The 20,710-nt window shown below is 34.7% G+C and overlaps 1 protein-coding gene, 1 long non-coding RNA gene and 1 other non-coding gene across 3 annotated transcripts; 1 reads left to right on the forward strand and 2 right to left on the reverse strand.

Moving 5' to 3' along the window:
• Nucleotides 1–1,111: 1,111 nt before the first annotated feature.
• On the reverse strand, nucleotides 1,112–4,330 carry LOC120626477. Its single transcript, XR_005658859.1, has 3 exons — nucleotides 4,276–4,330; nucleotides 2,113–2,267; nucleotides 1,112–1,342 (listed from the first exon to the last, which is right to left on the reverse strand). It is a non-coding gene; the product is annotated as an uncharacterized LOC120626477 (long non-coding RNA).
• Nucleotides 3,865–3,937, reverse strand: Trnaf-gaa. The gene has a single exon. It is a non-coding gene; the product is annotated as a tRNA-Phe (tRNA).
• A 2,338-nt stretch (nucleotides 4,331–6,668) lies between the features above and the next one.
• LOC120629016 (serine protease 55-like) lies at nucleotides 6,669–15,636 on the forward strand. The gene is made up of 7 exons (XM_039897781.1): nucleotides 6,669–6,972; nucleotides 7,750–7,948; nucleotides 8,339–8,435; nucleotides 9,398–9,571; nucleotides 11,607–11,756; nucleotides 13,790–14,010; nucleotides 15,264–15,636. Exons 1-7 carry the CDS (start codon nucleotides 6,684–6,686, stop codon nucleotides 15,634–15,636), a joined length of 1,503 nt encoding a protein of 500 aa, XP_039753715.1. The 5' UTR covers nucleotides 6,669–6,683.
• The last annotated feature ends 5,074 nt before the right edge of the window (nucleotides 15,637–20,710 follow it).

The raw sequence follows: 20,710 nt of genomic DNA on the forward strand, positions 1-20,710 counted from the left end.
TATAGGTAGGCACTCATAAATTTCTTATTTAGGTAAAATTTTACAGAATACAGATAAACAATAATTAAATAAATATCTATCTACCATAGATAAACTCAATAATCCACAAAATTAAATAAGAAAAAATTTAAACTCGCTAAATAATCCAGTAGTTTCAATTAATTAAAGTTTTTATTTTCCTTTTATGTACACTTTACATGAATTATCATGTAGAAATTCTGATTTGAAGTGAAATTGCCTATGCCTGTTTCCAAAAGCAACAGACTAGCTAATACCAAATTTTTCTACGGCCGGCTCAGTGATAAACGTTAAAAAAAAAATAATAAACGGAAATTAAAACAACTGTTCTCATTTATAATAATGTCACTGTGGATTTGTACAAGTGATTTTTTTAAGGAAACAGTTTAAAATCTCTACACAAAAAAATGTTTCATACATTTTCTCAAACAACCAAATGCAATTATTTAAAAACAATCTTGATTAACATTTCGGAGAGTATTTAGTAAGTTACAGTGAAAAGAGAAAGCAGAATTTTCTTATCCAAATTCTATCTCTATTTATACATATATTTTAAAATAAGGAGTATGTGTTTTTCTTTGTAATCAAAGCACGAAATTCGGCACAGTGATAGCTTGAACAATGGATAAAGATTCAACATAGATTTTATTTTGGGTAATGCAATAGGAATGTACTGAATGTGCAGTAATGCTCCAAAACTATCCCCCTGTCCCTGACTATCAGTCTCATGAGAAGGAGAGTCACTCAGCGAGCGATGGAGAGCTATGATTGGAGTATCTCTGCGTGATCAAATCAGGAATGAGGATATCCGCCATGCTGATGTCAGAACAGACGGTTCAATTCTAATTCTGAATGTAATATACAAAAGCAGTGTATGGGGACACTACCTCATCATATGAAAAGCATAACCAGATGCGGTAAACGGTTAAACAGTAACTAACTATTCAACCTTGCAACCAAAAATTTAGTTTTTCCCAACAACTGTCAAATTAATACCTTGAAATCAAGAGTTCTGAGCAGCGTAGTCAAATGCTTATATATAAGTATATTAAAAAGAAGTACCAGATTGTTAAACTTTATTTTTTAGTGCAGTAACAAAACAAGTTGATAGCAAAAATACAAAACTCAACACCTTAAGTAACAGGCTCGTAAATATTTCTGAACAGCCACTTTTACCGCAGCAAAGGGGGCAGATTATCCACTCAAATTTCGTGTCTTCATACATGTATACTAGGATATCATCAGAGTAGAGAAGTAAGTACTCTTGAAGTGGTTTCCAAATATATATTATTGAACTTTCGAGGAGAATCAGGGATAACGGTATCTGAAATGTTTGAGAACAATTTCAATTAAGACTACTTTCATTTAATATCCAATGTAGCTTTAAACTTTAAGGGTTGTATAATTAAATAATATTATCATAGTATTAAATCAATATTACCAGTTCGTCAATTACACCTTCCTAGAGTATCTAAAACTTGCCACCTATATGCATCGCGCTTTTGATTCGTATATTCCATGAAATTAGTTTTAAATATCGACCCGCCAAAAGAGCATTAGGTAGCCTTACTTTGAATCTTTGGAAGTTTTTAATCATCTCTTTGTGCAGCACCCCTACCGAAATTTTTGTGTTATACAAATCGAAAACCTGAACTGTTGGACCTTAAAACAAAGCACTTTAGGTCCATATTTTTACGTTTTTGGAAAAATATCGAAATGAACAGTTTGGTACTTAGATACCTAATTAATCTATTTAATAGCGAGAATAGCGACCCGCCCTGTCTTAGAACCGGTATCAATAATTAGGTTAGGCATTTAATTTCAGAAGTAAGAGAAAACACTTTAACTCATTTAAATAGAAGTTAGTACCTTAATATGAACAATACCCTTATGTACTTGGTTGTAAAATTTTATTTTTTCTCCCTAGAAGAAACTTAGTTAGGCTTTGTTATATATAATTTGTAAAGATTGCCTTAACGACGCGATGGTGACATACCCTCAAAATCTGATCCGAGAAGTGAGCGGATAAACATCCAGACGCGACAAGCCACTTTGTTTTATACTATCTAGATAAGATAGAGATACTAAACATACCTCTACTAAAATGCATATTGGAAAGCACTTCATCCATACAAGCCGAGGCCACAGAGGAATTATCTTCAACAGCAAACACACGTTCAAGAGGTGCACCAACTTCGATTCTGGATGTTCGCTCATGATAACGTTAGCTGTAGTGTCATATATTTCGGCTTAATCAATAAAAAATTACTAAATTAGATGTATTTAATGGGTGTACCATTTTAAACCCCCAATGCAAAACGACCGAATTTTATAAGTTAAATGTGTCTCTCACCAGACAACATATTGAGTATTATAAATGCGAAAGGAAGTTTGTTTGTTTGTTTTTCTTTACGCTATAATAATTCTAAACCTAGGGAATCAATCAAATTGATTTTTCGCATTGAGTTAGTTGAAAGGACGCAGAGTAACCAACTTTTGATCCCAGGAAAACAGACGGTTCCCACGGGATTTGTAAAAAATCGTAATAAACGCAGTAGAAGTAGTATATGGGGAACAGCCAATATCTCACAATAATTAAGTAAATTATTTAGACGGCCGATTTTTGCAGTGGGCAGCGACACTTTCAGAGCCCAAGGCCGGCCGATTTCGATTCCCAAAACTGGAAAATGTTTGTGTGATGAACATGAATGCTTTTAATGTCTGGGTGTTTATATGCATATTATAAGTTTATATGTATATATATATATATATTTATGTATAAGTTATTATTCATAAAAATATTCACCAGTCATCTTGGTACCCATAACACAAATTATACTTTGGGGCTAGATGGCGATGTGTGTTCTGTCGTAGTATATTTATTTATGCATTTATAAGCTTCCAAGGAATTCTTAATACCAGCTCGGAATAAGTTAGTTGGTCATTATCATCATTGTTAGATAATAACCGTTGAATCCCGCCAAACTTAGGTGAATTTGTTGCTCAAAATCCTTTTGTTCAATGAGGGGGCCTGCGCCCAGCTGTGTGTCATGAATGGACTATAATGGTGCCAATTCGTTCTTACACAAATCTTAAGCAAATAAAATTGACAAATCTAAAAGTTATGCTATCCTTATCATAATGTTCCTAATGTAAAAGTACATCACAATATTTGGTCTTTTTAGGTTAGTTTAGTGAATTGTGTAAATCATAATTATTGGCACAGGTGTCACAATTTAATACTACTTTCCTATTTCGTGTGGTACGAAGTGTGGTACCCATTTTGTTTTCATCCGCAATATTTAGGTAAGATTTATCTTGACCTTTCTGCATTACCCATAATATCACGTGATCTCAGTTTTAGGAACAGTTCCGTAAATTAAACCAATAACAATGGTTGTGTCGATCCCCATACATCAATCTAAAGTGGCCCTGTTTCTGATTTATATGAAGCTCGGGATAACAAGTGAGGACAGGTTTGATGGACGTGCTATTGTCAAGTTCTCTGTGTATGTAGTGACACTATTTTCTGTGCGAGGGGAAATTCTTTTTGCGATCAGCATTCTACATTCAAGGTTTTGTGAACTTTTGAAATGAGTTCTTGGCACAAAGTCTGAAAGAACTGTCATGTAACTTGCCTAATTAATAAAAAGTTTACTCGCCCAGTAAACTTTTTTTGCAACGTTTTTTGAGCCAAATGTTTTAAGTTTAAGCTAGAGCGTCTCTATAAAAAAAAAAAACAATGCATTAAAAAAAAAAGATTTTATGTAAATATAGAAATATCAAATAAATACATAAAAAACATAGGCAAAATTAATATAACAAATTTGGACAAAATATTTGTTTTGCCGAAACCAGGGATCGAACCAGGGACCTTTAGATCTTCAGTCTAACGCTCTCCCAACTGAGCTATTTCGGCTGTTATAGTAATCTTCCAATTTACTTTACAGATCACACGGCATACTCAAGTACCAAAGTACCGGTTTAATGGTGTTTCACCCTCGTGTAGCTTTAAATGTGTTAAAACCTCTACTCGGGTAAAACCAGAAATAAAATCTTTAGGTGCTGAGGTTCTATGAATACCTACTATTTTTTACGTTGTCTTATTATGAAATACTCTTTTCATGACTTTTTAGGCTAACGTATGTTAGAGAAATAGATAAAAAAATATTATATAAAATAAATTAAAAAGAGATTTTTCTTTATGGATGTTTGATTTTGTTATTTTTATGTCATATTTAAAAGAAAAATACCTACCTTATTAAAACTAGTAAGAAATATGGATGTTTAGTATTATCAGTCTTTAACGTAGATATTTAATACTAGCTGTTGCCCGCGACATCGTCTGCGTTTGATTTTGTTTTTTGATGTGGCATTAAATTTAGTTGTAGATCTAAAAAAAATTTAAGTATGTAGTATCGCTAAGCCTTAAATGAGGGGTTTACTGCTGTCCGCTGAGGAGTTCTGTCCTCTATCACCAACCACAGTTTGGGCAAAATTAAACACATATTATAACCTCTATAGTACAAAAATAATTATTAAAATCGGTTATAATTTGTCGGAGTTATGGTGTAAAATCGTCAAACACTCATCCCTCTCCCAAAGGAACCGAGCTTAATGTCGGGACAAAAAGTATCCTCTATTACTTCTAACACTTCCAAGAATATGTGTACTACAAAGTTTCATGAGGATCGGTTAAATAGTTTTTGCGTGAAAGCGTAACAAACAAACTTATATTCACATTTAAAATATTAGTAGGGATGATATACCTACTATCATTGATTTAATATGTTGCTATCGTAACAATACTCACAGCTGTTAGGTAACAAGGTTAGCTCATAAATTAGTAGGGAAAACGCAATAACTATTGCAGCTGTGCTTGTCATCACATGGTCATAACTTACAACGGTTAATTTCAATGGTAAACAATATATTTTTGATAACAACACGCAAAATAAGATTATGGTTGTTGTGACTTTATTGTCAATCTTTGGTAAGCAGATCGGTGGCACTGTATCACGTCAGATTTACGTCAACAAAATATGAAAACTATATTTTGGCGCTGCAAGTAGGTAAGTTTGTAGCGAATTTAACATAGTGTTTGTATACGTACTGTTATCTTATCGAGAGTTAGTTGAGTAGGATTTATCGATATTTGATATTAAAATGTCGAAAGTTCTTTGTTACCTATGTCACCTGCACCGATCTTGATAAAATTTGTCACAAATATGGCACGTACTGGATTGGTGGGGTTCGATTCCCGGGGCGCATCACTAACTTTTCGTAGTTAGGTATGTGTGCGTTTTTTAATTAAGGCAACTACCATATAATTTGCTTTGATGGTAAGGGAAAACGTCTTGTGAAAACTGATATGCCTGTGAAGTTTACCAGTCCGCGCTTGACCAGTGTAATTTACTTCGGCCTAAGCCCATCTTATTCTGAGAGGAGACTCGTACCTTCTTGATAATGATGCAGATGATGGTTTGCGCCCTGGAAATGGACACAGGATATGGTATCCCGGAAAAGCACCCAGGAATTCGATTAAAACTTGTTTCTACCAGGGGCCTAATGTGGATATTGCAAAGCAAACTATTTCTCTAATGCAATTTAATTTTACTACTCACAAAACACAGGAGCATTCGTAAACAAAGTGCACCTAGCCGTAAAAAGAACATAATACATTTTATAGTAACATAGGTTTTTGCAATGGACTAAAACTGAAAATTTCCACAACTTGGTTTCTATGATTTGTATTATAAATGTTATCATAAACTGTAGATACCAATAATTGTAAAAGTTAGAGCAAGAAAGGCGACACCAGATACTCTTTTTATTAGGAATAAAAAAAATTCCAATACCTATATCTATAACATGCTTATTTTTATAATTTTATACTAATAGATACTCGTATATCTGGCGAATCCATAAAATATAAATAGTAAGATTTGTTTTCACTTATTTATAAATAAAAACTTTAAACTTACTTAACTTTAGATCCTACACTTGTATAAACAAAAAAGACGGGGTCCGAAATTTGCTTACAATATATACATATTGTAATATAAATATTGTATATAATATATACAGCCTATAATATCCCCTGACAAGGGATATAATTAACGAGTCACCCTGCTAAAGCACGGAAACATTCAATAGGAGAAGTTTACCCCCGTTTATTATTACACATATATTAATTAGATATAATTTTCACTGCGCCAATGCATTGAAAGTTGATAAAGCTGTGGGAGACGATAAATCTTTATCCTTTCCCCGGGGAGATACTTGTCTTCTGCCCATGCTAGCTGTGCTGGGCTAAAGGCTTCTCCCAACGGTAGGGTTTGGCCATAATGTCCACGCTGCTGGGTCGGGTCGGTGATTGTAGTATAGGTATGGTAGTGGTAGCACAGAGGACTCTGCTGTCCGTTCTCCATTATGTTCCCTTGGCATTCCCGGGAAGACGGATTGAGACATCTGCACCTATTCAAATCTGCCGTCACCATCGGCGCAACTATACTAGAAATGCCACTATTTATTTTACGCCAATAGGTTTTTACTTCTTCTCATAAATATTTCTGTATTAACAGACTTAAATCGAATTTCGTTTTATAGTATTATTTCAGTACCATGGGCGAAGGAGTAAACAGAAACATTAAGAGCATACGGAAATGTATTTTATGAAACAAAGTGCAGGACTGTTAATAATTTTACACATCTTAGTTATGACTTTAGGTGCACGAGAATTGGAAGTTGAACATTTAACTAGAAGTGTTGACTCAGATATAATTGAATCTGTTTCACATGAGGAAGTGAATAGTGATGAAAGTTTTGAAAGTGATGATCTTGATATGATTAACGATAAAGACATTGTATCTCTGTTAGAAGAAAAATACAAATTCGTGAATGACAATACATCCACTAGGTACCAGATTAGAAACGATGAAAGAGCTATTCCTGGTAAAGTTTTAATACATAAGTTTATAACTTCTAGAATACCATTCACAATTTTTCTGTTTCTCCTAAATGACCACTTAAAACAACTATTTCATTGGGATCCAAATATTAAAAATATCTATCGAATTTATTCGTAGCATCCGGCATCTCATTCTTTCATCGTTTTTTAATGTATTTATAAAGACTCCATCAGTTTCTTTTCAACCGTGGACGACCTTTGCTTTAACTAACTCTAAACTCCTCCTAGAATAAATTAAAAATATTCTCACGTACATAAATTATATTTTACAATTAAAGCACGTTGCTTTAGTCTCTTCTTCTAGGATATTTGTTATATCAAATATAAATAAATAAGTATACTTAAACAATACACACATCGCCATCTAGCCCCAAAGTAAGCGTGCTATGGGAACTTAGATAGCTGAACATTTTTATGAATATAATACACATAAATACTTATAATATACCTACAGATAAATACCCAGACACTGAAAAGCATTCATGTTCATCACACAAACATTTTTACAGATGTGGGAATCGAACCCACGGCCGGAAGCAAAAGCATGGTAGCTGCCCACGGCGCCAACCGGCCGTCAATAAAATATTAGTTACAGGCGACTATAAAAACTGATCTATGCAACTTCCTGTAATCACTCTTAGTTAAAGTTGTGAAAGGGACGTTGCTCTTTGAACAACAAGAAGATTAACAGTAGATTATCATTACTAATCTAATTTAATAAGATCTTTGATCTTTGCACTAAATTCCTATATAAAAATTAGTGTTCCCAGAGTCAAAGAGCGAACGCAAACTGGCGTGGGCGTTTCGCACCTACGCGGTGCGTCGAATAGTCGGTGGCATGGAGACCAGCATCAGTATGTATCCGTACAACGTCGCTATATCAAGGAATGGCAAACACTGGTGTGGAGGCTCCATCATTGATGAACAGTGGGTTCTAACTGCTGGACATTGCTTGGAGTCGTATGTCCAATTTTTTTTTCTTCTATTAGTTACTTAAAATAAACAATATCGATTGGTGTTCTATTGAAATAATTAGGTTTTATTTTTAAGATTGACTCATAAAAAAAGTTCACAAACCCTTAGTGTAAAGGTCACAAGTATTTATTTGAAGGAATGGGAATTTTATAAGACTCTTTTATACTGGGTAAAATAAAAAACTCCGAGATAACGAAGCACCTTTGTAAAAGTTTGAGAGCAATAAGTAATTGAGTTTGCTGTTATTACTTATATAAAATTCTAGAACCGTGGAAGTTTAATGAGAATTTATTTAATTTAGTTACAACTCCTCAATACGATTGGATGATGTCCCTAAAGTTATCTTATACTTCTATTACTTTGCAATGTTTTCAGGGCTCATGATGGAGATAAAAGGAAACTCCTCCCATTTATAATTCGAGCGGGGAGCTCGTTTCACAATCGCGGGGGATATCAAGCTAGAGTAAACAAGGTTATTTATTTATTACATATACATATACTTTATTACATTTACACATACATATATGTACACCAATACAAAGTTATTCCACTAGAAGTAAGACTTGACTGCAATATCACCTTATTGATGATGCATACTTAATGGTAACGGGCTAACCTTTTAGGTGGGGAAAGGGGTAAAGCAATTATATATTGAGCAGTAGCGTACACTTCTTACATGCACAGAAACACTGGTTACCCAAAAAATATATATTACTCGTGAAGCAGGAGGATTTGATAGTGATTTTTTAATATCCTGCAAAGTTTCCGAACTACGCCTACCGTGGTCTGAAACCTTGTATACGCCACTGATATTAAGCCCAATCCCCCGAATAGATTTTTACGCGACATTCACGAAACGATAAATCGCAGAGCAGATCAGATAAAATTCAGAAATTAAAAATTTCCGCTGCCAATTATCGAAGACCTTAAAGAAGAATCAAAAGACCACAGCGCCAGGAAGATCGTAAAAAGTTTGGGAAATAAAAGAAGAATAGAAACACGAATTCTATTGCCCTCTTTGTCGCTAAGTAACGTGAGCAACCTTAGGAGATTAGGTATGCGAGTAAGAACTAACAGTTTAGCGAAGATATGTTGAACTGAGCTCCCAATTTTTTCTCTCATTTACCAATTTAACTTAGCGATGGAACGAGTCTGGTCATCTAGCCAGGAAAACCGGATGCAATTACGTCTAATAAACATTTTGCTACGAATGAAACCGTGTGTATTAGTTAGTTTGCCCCTTAAATAACAAAATAGCAATTCTTACTTGGAACGCCTCCGAAACGTATACAATTTTATGGGTGCTACTGACTAAGGAGCTAACGAAGTATAATATCTACAACTATTTGTGCCTTTTAACATTTGCTGTCCAAATAATCACATAATGGTGACATAGTACCAAAAAATCATAATGAAATAAAATATATCTTATAGGTTTTCTTCCCCACGAATTATACGCCAGGCAATGCAGACTACGATTTCTCCTTGCTCCGCCTAGACCGGCCTATGCCTATAGGTCGAAACATAGCAGTTCTGAACCTTCCTACGGAAGAATATTCGATACAGCCCGATGACGTACTTATTGTAACGGGATGGGGAAGTACCCATGTGAGTTGTATTATTAAATGTTTTTAGCTTCTTACTAGCCAGTATCTCCCTGATGAACTTATTACGAAAGTACATTACTTCGGCCGATTGGCGCTGTGGGCAGCGACCCTGCTTTCTAAATCCAAGGCCGTGGGTTCAACTTCCACAACTGAAAAATGTTTGTGTGATCAACATGAATGATTTTCAGTGTCTTAGTGTTTATATGTATATCATATGTTTATGTATATTATTCATCAGTCATCTTAGTACCCATAACACAAGCTAACGCTTACTTTGGGGCTAGACTGCGATGTGTGTATTGTCGTAGTACATTTACTTATTTATTATTTACTTATTTATTTTAGCGTAAGAAGCACTGATATACGGCAATATTTAAAGTAGGTACTAGTTTAGAACCCCAGTTTTCGGGAATGACCGGGAATGTTTGTTAGTATGGTGCTTTAGGTTCTGGAATAAAAAGTGTCATATGTGAATCTCAGTGGTGCAAGCTTCATATGTGTGCTTATCTCAATGAGAAATCTAAAGTAAGATATGTCATAATATTGTTTGGGCCCCACGATACAGGGCGCCTAGTGTGGGGTTCACAGGTTATCAATAAAAAGAGGCAAATATCAATATAATGTGCAAAGCTTGACAAATATGTTTACCAACTTATGTAAAATTGTTTTACTTTTTGTGTTGTATTTCTTTTTCTTTCTACTGTTGTATTGATATTCTGTACAACATTTTTGTTTCAATAAATGTTTTTATTATTATTATTATTATTATTGTATGGTACTATACAATCATTGACAAATAGATTCTATGATTTGGTAAAGATTTTAATTTAGTTGGTACCGTACGTACGAAGCAGCACGTAATATTAAACTGCCATTCAAACTATTACAATAGTGACACCAAGGATAGCTCAGATACTGTGTTCGGAAGTTAGAACAGATGTGACTGCTCCAACAAATACCTATGTGATGAGACAGCCGTTATTGATCTTTGCAACAGCGAAGTTCTGCTTACAACGTTATCTAAAACCTTTTATACAATAGTGGTGTTAGATTTTGCATATGAACTTTAAATTAGATTAATAATCATCACTATCACTAAATGACACGGGTTTCCTGTCAGAATATTCTCATTCTGTTTCAATGCGGATTGGCAGACTTCACAAGCCCTTGGAACATAATGGAAAACTCCCAAGCATGCATTCAATTCATTCACCTATAAAGCAAGTAATATTACTTGCTTTAAAGTCATAAAACTCCGAATAGTTGGAGGTGCGTGCTCGAGGTCGTACTCGGTACCCTAGAACGGAAAGCAGAAGTCTTACCCAGAAGACTATAACCGATTTTGTTACATAGTAAACATGTAACAAAAGCGGGTATAACTTAAGGTTATAACTAAAAATTATATAAGTAGTTATAGAAACAGAAATTTTTAAAAGATGATTAGGTTCGAGATATGTAAAAGTTTTTTATGGAATGTAGCCATAAGCTAAACATGCTTGGAGTTGAAACACTCATGAGAAGCTTTTAATCATTTTAAGAGTTATAATTTTGAATGACTTACTGAGAACCTTATAATAAAAAATGAATTTCTGTTCGTTAGTCTCACTAAAACTCGAGAACTGCTGGAACGATTCGACTAATTTAGATCTTGAAATATTCTTCAAAGACTAGAGAATGTTTAAACGGTGGTAAAGTACTTATATATATATATTTGTATACCAACTAGCTTTTAACTAAACAGCTGGATCGATTATAATTAAGTTTTCTGTGTTAATTTTAATGGGTTCCTGGTTGGTTTGAAAGCACAATTGGGTTCCTTACCGGGTAGGACGACATTTGCCGCATTCGCTAGGATTCGATAAAATATAACACATATTTAGAACATTATTGCAGCAGCTTGCGTGAGCTGAAAAGTTTTGGAGCACTCGAGATGTCTTGATCACTTTAATGTATATTAAATCATGAAAAAAAGCAACGACGAATGCAAAACCGAATTAAGTTATTTCTTAAAAGTTTTCATGTACTTATTTTACCAGGAAACCGGGATTGGCAATATCCCGGAGCGAGTGCGTTTTGTGCCCGTGCCAGTGATGAAATTGGAAGAATGTCAGAAGGCTTACAGGTTCTATATCACGCAGAGGATGCTATGTGCAGGATATGCTACAGGAGGAAAAGATGCTTGTAATGTAGGTAAACGTTGGGGAGACTCTCAATCTTGTATATATTTGTTTAAGGTTATGGTTACGTCGCTAGATTCTACATTACGACCCCATCAGTGTTTATTTTGACGCAGGTGTGTCCGAACCTATAAAATATGCTAGATGATTACCATGATTTAAATAGTAAGAACGATAATATTTTCTGTAAACTGTGTGAGCTTGAAAATTTTACAACTAGATACTAATTCTGGCCGGTAAATCCAAGGCAGTGGGTTCATTTCCCACAACTAAAAAATGTTTGTGTGATCATCATGAATGATTTTCAGTGTCTGGGTGTTTATATGTATATTATATGTTTATTGTTTATGTATATTATTTATCAGTCATCTTAGTACCAATAACACAAGCTAACGCTTACTTTGACTAGACTGCCATGATTTAAATAGTAAGAACGATAATATTTTCTGTGAACTGTGTGAGCTTAAAAATTTTACAACTAGATACTTATTCTGGCCGGTAAATCATATGGGAATCTTTCTATAGAAATGAAATAATTAAAACGCGGTTAAATAGCAGGTTTGACAGCCGGTTGGTGCAGTGGGCAGCGACCCTGTTTTCTGAGTCCAAGGCCGTGGGTTCGATTCCCACCACTGGGAAAATGTTTGTGTTATGAGCATGAATCTTTTTCAGGGTCTGGGTGTTTATATGCATATTATAAGTATTTATGTGTATTATATACATAAAAATATTCATCAGCTATATGAGTAACCATTAAACAAGCGACGCTTACATTGGGGCAAGATGGCGATATGTATATTGTCATAGTATTTTTATTATTTATTATATTTTTATTTTTATTATAAAACGTAGAAATACGGTAACTGTTATAGTTTCAAAAGAGCTCAATTTAAAAAATGCATTCGGTGAACTTGATCCCGAAACGAAATCAGAATACCTACCTTACTTTACACAGTGATGTCTAATGTTCCCGTAGAGTGTTTATTTTAAGTAAAGCGCTAAGCCGGGAATGAGCTTGAACAAAAGTTGAGCAGCTGAAATTGAATAAAGCAAAGTTTTCGCCCAAGAAGCGTCTTTTCGCAATAAACACGTTAAAAGCTTTAGCAGCATACTACTTGTATTTAGTTAACAAAATAAATAGCATAGCTTCGTTTACATAATAAATCCAATTTACATAGTGTAATACTTATCTTCAAGACTTTAGCTCTTCAGGCAGACAAAGACCTTAGATCTTCTAGACAGTAACTGAAGATAGTTTAATAACAATAGCTTACTTATAATTGTCATACCGAGCATGATATGCCAAACTATAACAATCCGGTGAAACCCTGGAGAAATATTTGCCCTTTTTCCAAATCTCATTTATTTCACTACTAGCTGTTGCCCGCGACTTCGTCCGCTTTTGTTTTTTGTTTTTCGAAAGACATGTGTCTCATATATGTGGCAGCACTTTATGTATTTAGGGTAGCTAAGCCTGGTGTAAAATCGTCAAACACTTTCGTCCCCTCTCCTAAGAGAACTGAGCTTAATTTCGGAATAAAAAGTATCCTATATTACTTCTAATACCTTCAGGAATATGTGTACAAAGTTTCGTGATTATCGGTTTAGTAGTTTTTGCATGAAAGCGTAACAAACAAACTTACATTCACATTTATGATATTAGTAGGGATTAAGTAATAATTAAATATTTATTTTACAAGGGGTAGCTAGGAACAAAGAAGAGCTGGTTAAGTGGTTTCAGTTGATATTTACGTCAATGCAGACTTTTGCTTGGTTGCTTTGAACTGTTCTGAATATTTTCATGAATAGCCCCTCAGTCCACCACTTTACTCTCCCAATGCGAGGGGTTATATACAATGACCACGCTGGGCAAACAGTTTGGCGATTGTAGTAGATGGTAGTAGACAGAGGAAGCTGCTACCCCCTCTCCGTTAAACTCCCTTTGCCGGGGAGAGAAGGGGGTGGTGACAACTGACATACCACTATAGTTATATAAAGACTTATTATTCCGCTCAAGTAAATATAAGCTTTCAATTCTTTAGCACGATTCTGGTGGGCCAGCAGTCCGCGACGGTGTCCTACTAGGAATAGTCTCATTTGGTGGTAAAAAATGTGGAGATCCAAGGTCGCCAGGTGTGTACAGTAGAGTGACTGAAATGACACACTGGGTGGAGACTACGGTCAATAACAACGAGGCCTGGAATGTTCCTGAACTAAAGGCAAAAATAGAAAAAGCCAGGCAGAGAGAGCGTGAGTTGCAGAAGTAGGTATTCATGTATTTTAACTCCTTACCTACTTATGACTCAAAGCTTAATAAATAATATAGTATTATATTAGCTTTGTATAAAGTATAAGCTGCGAGTCAATTTGAATTGAAAGAATTGGAATAATTGATAAAAGGTTCCATAAGGTTGATTTTAAGTATAATGGAAAGCTAAGAATCCCAGCACGAAACTCTAACTTTACAAATTATGTGTGTTTTAAGCAATTTAATAATAACTTGTTTCAATGGTGAAGAAAAACAGTTTGAGGGAACCTGCATGAGAGTTCTCCATATGTCCTTAATGTGTGTGGAGTCCACCAGTCCGCAGTGAGCCAGCCTTAGCCCCTTCTCATTGTGGGAGGAGACCCGTGCTCTGTAGTGGGCCGGTAATGGGTTGATATGATGATGGTGATGGTGATGATGATAATGGAATACTAAGTAAACTTATTAGGATTGTTTATGTAGTCTTATGTTGTTGTATCAAAAATTATATAGGGGAGTGCACTGATATCTATAGTACGAGTTTTTACTCAGTTTAGGTACCAGTGATTCAACCATACATAGTACTAAGCTATGATTTCTGTCACAATTTAATAATCGTGTGAATAAATGATTTTATTATTATTATTATTATTATTCCGAATGTCTGAAAATGCTTCAAATGGTTCTACTAAACTATTCATGTTCAAGATTGTCTTTTCTATCCAAGATTATAGAATAACTAGCTGTTGCCCGGAACTTCGTCTGCGTTTGATTTTGTTTTTTTGATGTGGCATTTAATTTAGTTGTAGATCTAAAACAATTTAAAGTAGGTATTCAGTATCGCTAAGCCTTACATGAGGGGTTTGCTGCTGTCCGCTGAGGAGTTCTGTCCTCTATCTCCAACCACAGTTTAGGCAAAATAAACACATATTCTAACCTCTATAGTACAAAAATAATTATTTAAATCAGTTATAATTTGTCGGAGTTATGGTGTTTAATCGTCAAACACACATCCCTATCCCATAGGAACCGAGCTTAATGTCGGAATAAAAAGTATCCTATATTACTTCTAACGTATTCTGCTTCCAAGTATAATATGTGTACAAAGTTTTATGAGGATTGGTTACGTAATTTTTGCGAGAAAGCATAACAAAGAAACTTACATTCACATTTATAATATTAGTAGCGATAGGAATAGTTGCGTTTTGGCAGAATTGTTTTGGGAAAGGAATTCGGAAATTCGGATAACTTTAGTTACCTATTTTTTATAGATTCAAGGCGAGAGTAGAAGAGAAAAAGAATAACATTAAGAGCTGGCTTCGAGAGACGCTAAAATCCTCGTCCTTTCTGGAATTGGCCAAGAAGAAACTGATAGAGGCCGGGTTTCATTTCAGAAGAAATTACAGAAGTTTCGATAATTCAGAAACTATTATTGACGATGATACTTTGGATGAACTGAATTTGTCTAATCTTATTAATGAGAGGATTTTAGATGAGGATTCAGAAAGAAATGAAGCAGAGCTGCTTTTAAGAACTTTAGCGATGGAAGAAGTAATATTCAATGGGGAAAGCAAGGAAAAATCTACTTCTAGGGATTCTGTTGGCAGTGAGAAGGATATGGAGACTATTGTAGCGTATTTATAGAAATAAACTCTCAAATTACATTAACCTACATAGTATTTATTCTGTGCTTAAAAAAAAGAGTGCCGTAGGTACTTATTGGAAAATGCGACGTAGGTAACCAATATTTTTTGTGTTTGTCGGTTTTGGTTTCAAAAACCTGTTCGTTTTTTTGTGAAATCAGCTTATGTTTTCAGAACCTGTTTGTTCTAAAAAAATCTTAACCTTAAAAACAGATGCTATTTACTATTAAAAAGATCTTATTAATTAGGTAACACTATACTTATAGTATTATTAAGTAGCTTTATATTATATAAAGTACCTAAGTATGGCACAAGAATTGGAATTTTAAAATTATACTGCTTTAATTAATGGGTGTGAGACGTAAAATTGACCTAAATTCTCTTTGCTAAATGGCCATACAAAGGGGGTGTAGGTATTGCCATCTAAGGACAAGAAACGAAAAAACCATAATAACATGGAGCAACGCCATCTCACAACAAGTCTCAAAACTATTAAGAGCATCAATAGTTCAGTGACATCTATTGACATGGGGAAAATAATACTGAACCATTAGTATTCGTTGTTGCCCATAGATGGCGCGGTATGTTCTAAACTTAATATTGTTTTTATTTCTTATCTAAAAATAAGTTTAATAGTGTTAGATTTGCACAGATTTAAAGTATGGAAATTTCATTCATACTTCTTTACAAATACGCACAAAGGCTTAAGCCTTTGTGTGTATAAGATGGTAATTGACGATACTTAAAAATGAACCAGGGCAAAAGAAGATTGTTATTCACTTCCGATGGGACGGTTCTTCAAGGTATTTTCATGAGTAATGTTCCTATTACCTACCTACTTACCATAACTCCATCAACTTATAATTTTATTAATTTTTTCATCATCAGCAACGTCCCACTTCTGGGCGTAGACCTCCTCTCTAATAGGACAGAGGGAATCTGAGCACACACCCGCCACGCTGTTCCAATGCAGGTCAGCGGGCTTCAACGACTATAATAACGAATATCTTAGTAACAATAAACTGGACAAACCACTTGACATGCGCTCCGAAGCACGAGTACTTGGAAGAACAATGCTTACTCCCTAACTCCGAGATCGTACTGAGAACTTCTTTATATTCGGCAATCGACAAGCAAACTATCCACAAGACGAACGAATCCAGTGTAAGTTTTTTTTTGAAACATAATATACCTTTATTTAATATATACTTAGACTTGTATATATAATATACCTTTTCTTTACTAGTTTAAAATTATAATTATATCATTGATTCCTTGGTTAATTTTTACATGGACAAAAAAAAAACATCTATATTTTAAGGGCTAATTTACAGGGAGGGAGATTTGATGAAACCTCAAGTTGGGATATTTACTTATTTTACCTTGATAACAAGTTAATGCTCAATTGCGATTCTATCCAATGTGATGGTGAAGTGTTGAAGCAAGAACGGGCTTGGACATTTTTCCATAATTTTCTAATAGTAACACTTTTAACAACATTTTTTTAAAGTTTTTTTACAGTCCTCGTAAGAAGAGTAGCCTTCACAAAATGTATGCAATAGAATCGTAACAATTTTTGAAATATTTAATTCTCTTAAAATTATGAAAAAATTGTTTACAAAGCAAGTGGGAAAAATAAGATTATACTAATTATTATTCATTCTACGCACTTCAAGGAAGGTAGGTACATCATCCTAACCTCATTATTATGTTTAATCATCGTGTTTGCAATTCGTTATCAATGCACTTTGAGGAAAAAACTCTAGATCAGGGTACGATAAAAAATGCAATGACTGATAAAAACAGGTTAACAATCTGGTATTATGCATTATATAAATTGGCAATAGTACAGGTTCGATGACCGTATTTACGTGCAACTAGGGGTTACCCGTGACTCCGTTCACTAAAACGAGAATCATAAATTATCGTTACCGTAAGTAATTATAGATTTTTTGTTCATTAGCAATATAATATACTTTGTCAAAAAGACACACGTTGCTAAGGAGGTCCGGGTAATTTTTTGGAATGGTACCTTCTACCTTCTTCGAGACTGACGCGATGAAAATGTAAAAGATGCAAAAAACTGACGGTGACGTGGTAGATTCCGATTCAGCAATATCTATTTTAAGTAATGTCGCGACAGTCGCGGTGCATTGTTAACTCTCATAAACAGAATCCGCTACGAACAATGGAAGTATTTCTCTAGTTTTTAAATATATATGATGGACATTATAACTAAAACTGCTGAGAAATCCTTTCAAGTTACTTATATTAAAGTAGTAGTATAATTGTAAGGTATACACAGACGCCTATAAATAACCTAGTGCACGATAGTGACTTAAAAAAGCACTGACTGATAATAAAGGCTAACGATCTGCGATTATGTATCATAATAAAAAAATAGGGCAGTGTCTTCAAGTTCGTTGCATCTGAATCGAAAATATCGGAAGTGGTACTACTTCCGATTTTTTCGATTGAGATCCACAAAATTTTTTTTTGCCGATTTTTTGATGATTAAAAATGTGGAATAAATGTAGCTTTGGGAGAAGAATTTGGAAACTGTTATGTCTCTCTGGGTATGTAAATAAATAAATAATGTAACGAAACTATAGGAGTAACGTACAGTATTGTAACATGCGCGATTCCGACACACTCTGCCGGTTCTTTATTTAAACAAGATATTTTTATAGACTACATTGAGAAATCTTTAAGAAAAACCTCATTCTATTTAACTTTGTTCTTTGTGGAATAGTGGAAGAAGAACATTATTTTAGAATTGTAAATTTCATTGTCAACCAATTACCGGCCCACTACAGGGCACGGGTTTCCTCTCAGAATGAGAAGGGTTTAGGCCTACCACGCTGGCCGCCGGATTGGTAGACTTCACACGCCTTTGAGAACATTATGTTGAACTCTCAGGCATGCAGGTTTCCTCACGATATTTTCCTTCACCATTTAAAGCTACTAATATTTAAATTGCTTAAATTAAAACGCACATAACTCCGACTAGTCAGTAGCTCGAACTCTGTCTTCACGAAAGGAAAGCCGATGCTTTACCCACTAGGCTACCAACGCTATTGTAAATATAGTTAAGTTAAAATTTCGTGTGCAAGAGAATTGACATTGGCAGAATCTACCTGCTAATACTTACACTTCCTGTGAGTCAGAACGTTCTCAGCATTAAATCTATTAAGTTTAAATATGAAAGGCTTTCCGCCTTTTGCGCGAGACTATCGTCAGAAAAGTTACGTATTACAACGCGTTTAGGTTCTAGGACCTTGATGTGACTGATAGTGCAGTGTCGATAACCGAGGGTGTGTTAAGGTATCGGACGATGCCTGCATATGTGAGCGCAATTTCATCAGAGACTGGCCGTATCTACTGAAATGCTGTACGTTAGTTCATGGGCGTATTTACCCTAGGGCCAAAAGGGCATAGGCTCGGGGCGGCGCAAGCAGAACTTAGAGTGAATAATAGTACTTTATATCCCTTAAAAATTTATAGTTCATAAAGTACAGAACTAAAGCACGATTCTATTACTTCTCATATTGAATAAATTGGTGTTTCGGTTGCCCTGCCCTGTATGGTAACGTTGGTAGAGCTCCTACGAGGGGACGGATGACATTAAGCGAGTCGCAGGGTGCCGCGGCACAAGACCAAGGTATTTGGAACTCCCTACAAAAGAGCTAGGTCTAGCAGTGGACGTCCTTTGGTTGAAAATATGATGATCTCTTGTAAGTCTTTCATTCATTATCAACGTTAAAATCAACAACCTGTTGATTATTATTTTATAATTATTTTTTTGCTTTTTAACGTTAATTTATGTGGCATCCTATCTTACCGGACAAGAGGGCTGAATCTGTAAAATACCACTGCGTGAGTTTAGAAGTAAAGACGCAGTAATTTGTTAGGATTTTTCAACATACATTTTTTATAATCATAATTTCATCTGATGATGACGTCCACTTTTGAACGCAGGTCTTTGTAGGGAGTTCCGAATTCCATCATCCAGTTCTCCACGGTTCGCTTGATGTCTTCTGCCTACCTATTTGGGGGTCTAAAAACGCGTTTACTTATGCGAGGTTGCTATTCCCATGCCTTAATACCTCAACATCCATCATTTCTCCGATCTATCTTCCCACCCATTGTCAATTCAGCTGCGGGATTCCTTCAGCTATGTTGGTCACTTTGATCCTCATTTATGATTTACTCAGCATAGCATAGCTCTCTCTATCTCCCGCTAAGCGACTCCGTGACTTGTTATAATGTCCAGTCCATCTTTATTAATACACAAAACTATTTCAAAATTATAAGTATATATATATTCTTTTTTCTCTCACATAGCAACATTTGCATTTATGACATCGAACAGTAAACTCGAATTAAAATTCTAGTTAGTAATAAATTTATTATAAAAATGTAGACTAAAATATAAATGTAGGGCCAGACGCCATCAGTTTATTTTATCTACCGCCTATCCGTTACTTAACTTTTACTTTTCAATTTATGTAAAACCTCCTAAATTAAACATTTTATTTTATGTTACATAAATAACATTAAAATGTCTTTAGATTTACGAGCTTTTTTCGAGATTATTTTCATCCCATTTAATTAGATTTCCCAAAGTAGGGCGGTGACATAAAGGGGAAGTGATCGCTTTGATTCTTCTCGATTTGCACGCTCTTGCGTAAAACTAGCTGCAACTGAAAGATATTATTCACAGGGTGATACAACTTTACAACAGTTAGCAAAATTGTGTACCTACATTTTTTAATGTTACTTTGTAGTATCTAAATTGAACCAAGGATTGCACTCTATTTAATTTATAAAATCTTAGCACTATGAATTTTTCTCTTGTTCTTTGTCATAGCAGCACTGTGTTAGAAAACCAGCTTTTCTAGCAAGGGACTTGAGATAATTAAGGAAGGTTACGTCTGAACTGTCACTGCAGTTCATTCAAGTGTTATTTTTTGCAATTAAAGTAAATAAAGTTAGTATCTTTATTTTTATTTATAGTAATGAGCATTGGACTAAGCATCCAAGGCATGGTATGGCCCACATGATGGTTAGAGCAT

This window comes from Pararge aegeria, chromosome 1, assembly GCF_905163445.1.
Source record: "Pararge aegeria chromosome 1, ilParAegt1.1, whole genome shotgun sequence".
NCBI lineage: Eukaryota > Metazoa > Arthropoda > Insecta > Lepidoptera > Nymphalidae > Pararge > Pararge aegeria.

Coding starts and splice junctions, on each gene's coding strand:
- LOC120629016 (XM_039897781.1), top strand. CDS start 6,684: ATGTATTTTATGAAACAAAGTGCAGGACTGTTAATAATTTTACACATC. Junction 9,572..11,606: donor CGGGATGGGGAAGTACCCAT/GTGAGTTGTATT, acceptor TTATTTTACCAG/GAAACCGGGATTGGCAATAT. Junction 14,011..15,263: donor AGAGAGCGTGAGTTGCAGAA/GTAGGTATTCAT, acceptor TATTTTTTATAG/ATTCAAGGCGAGAGTAGAAG.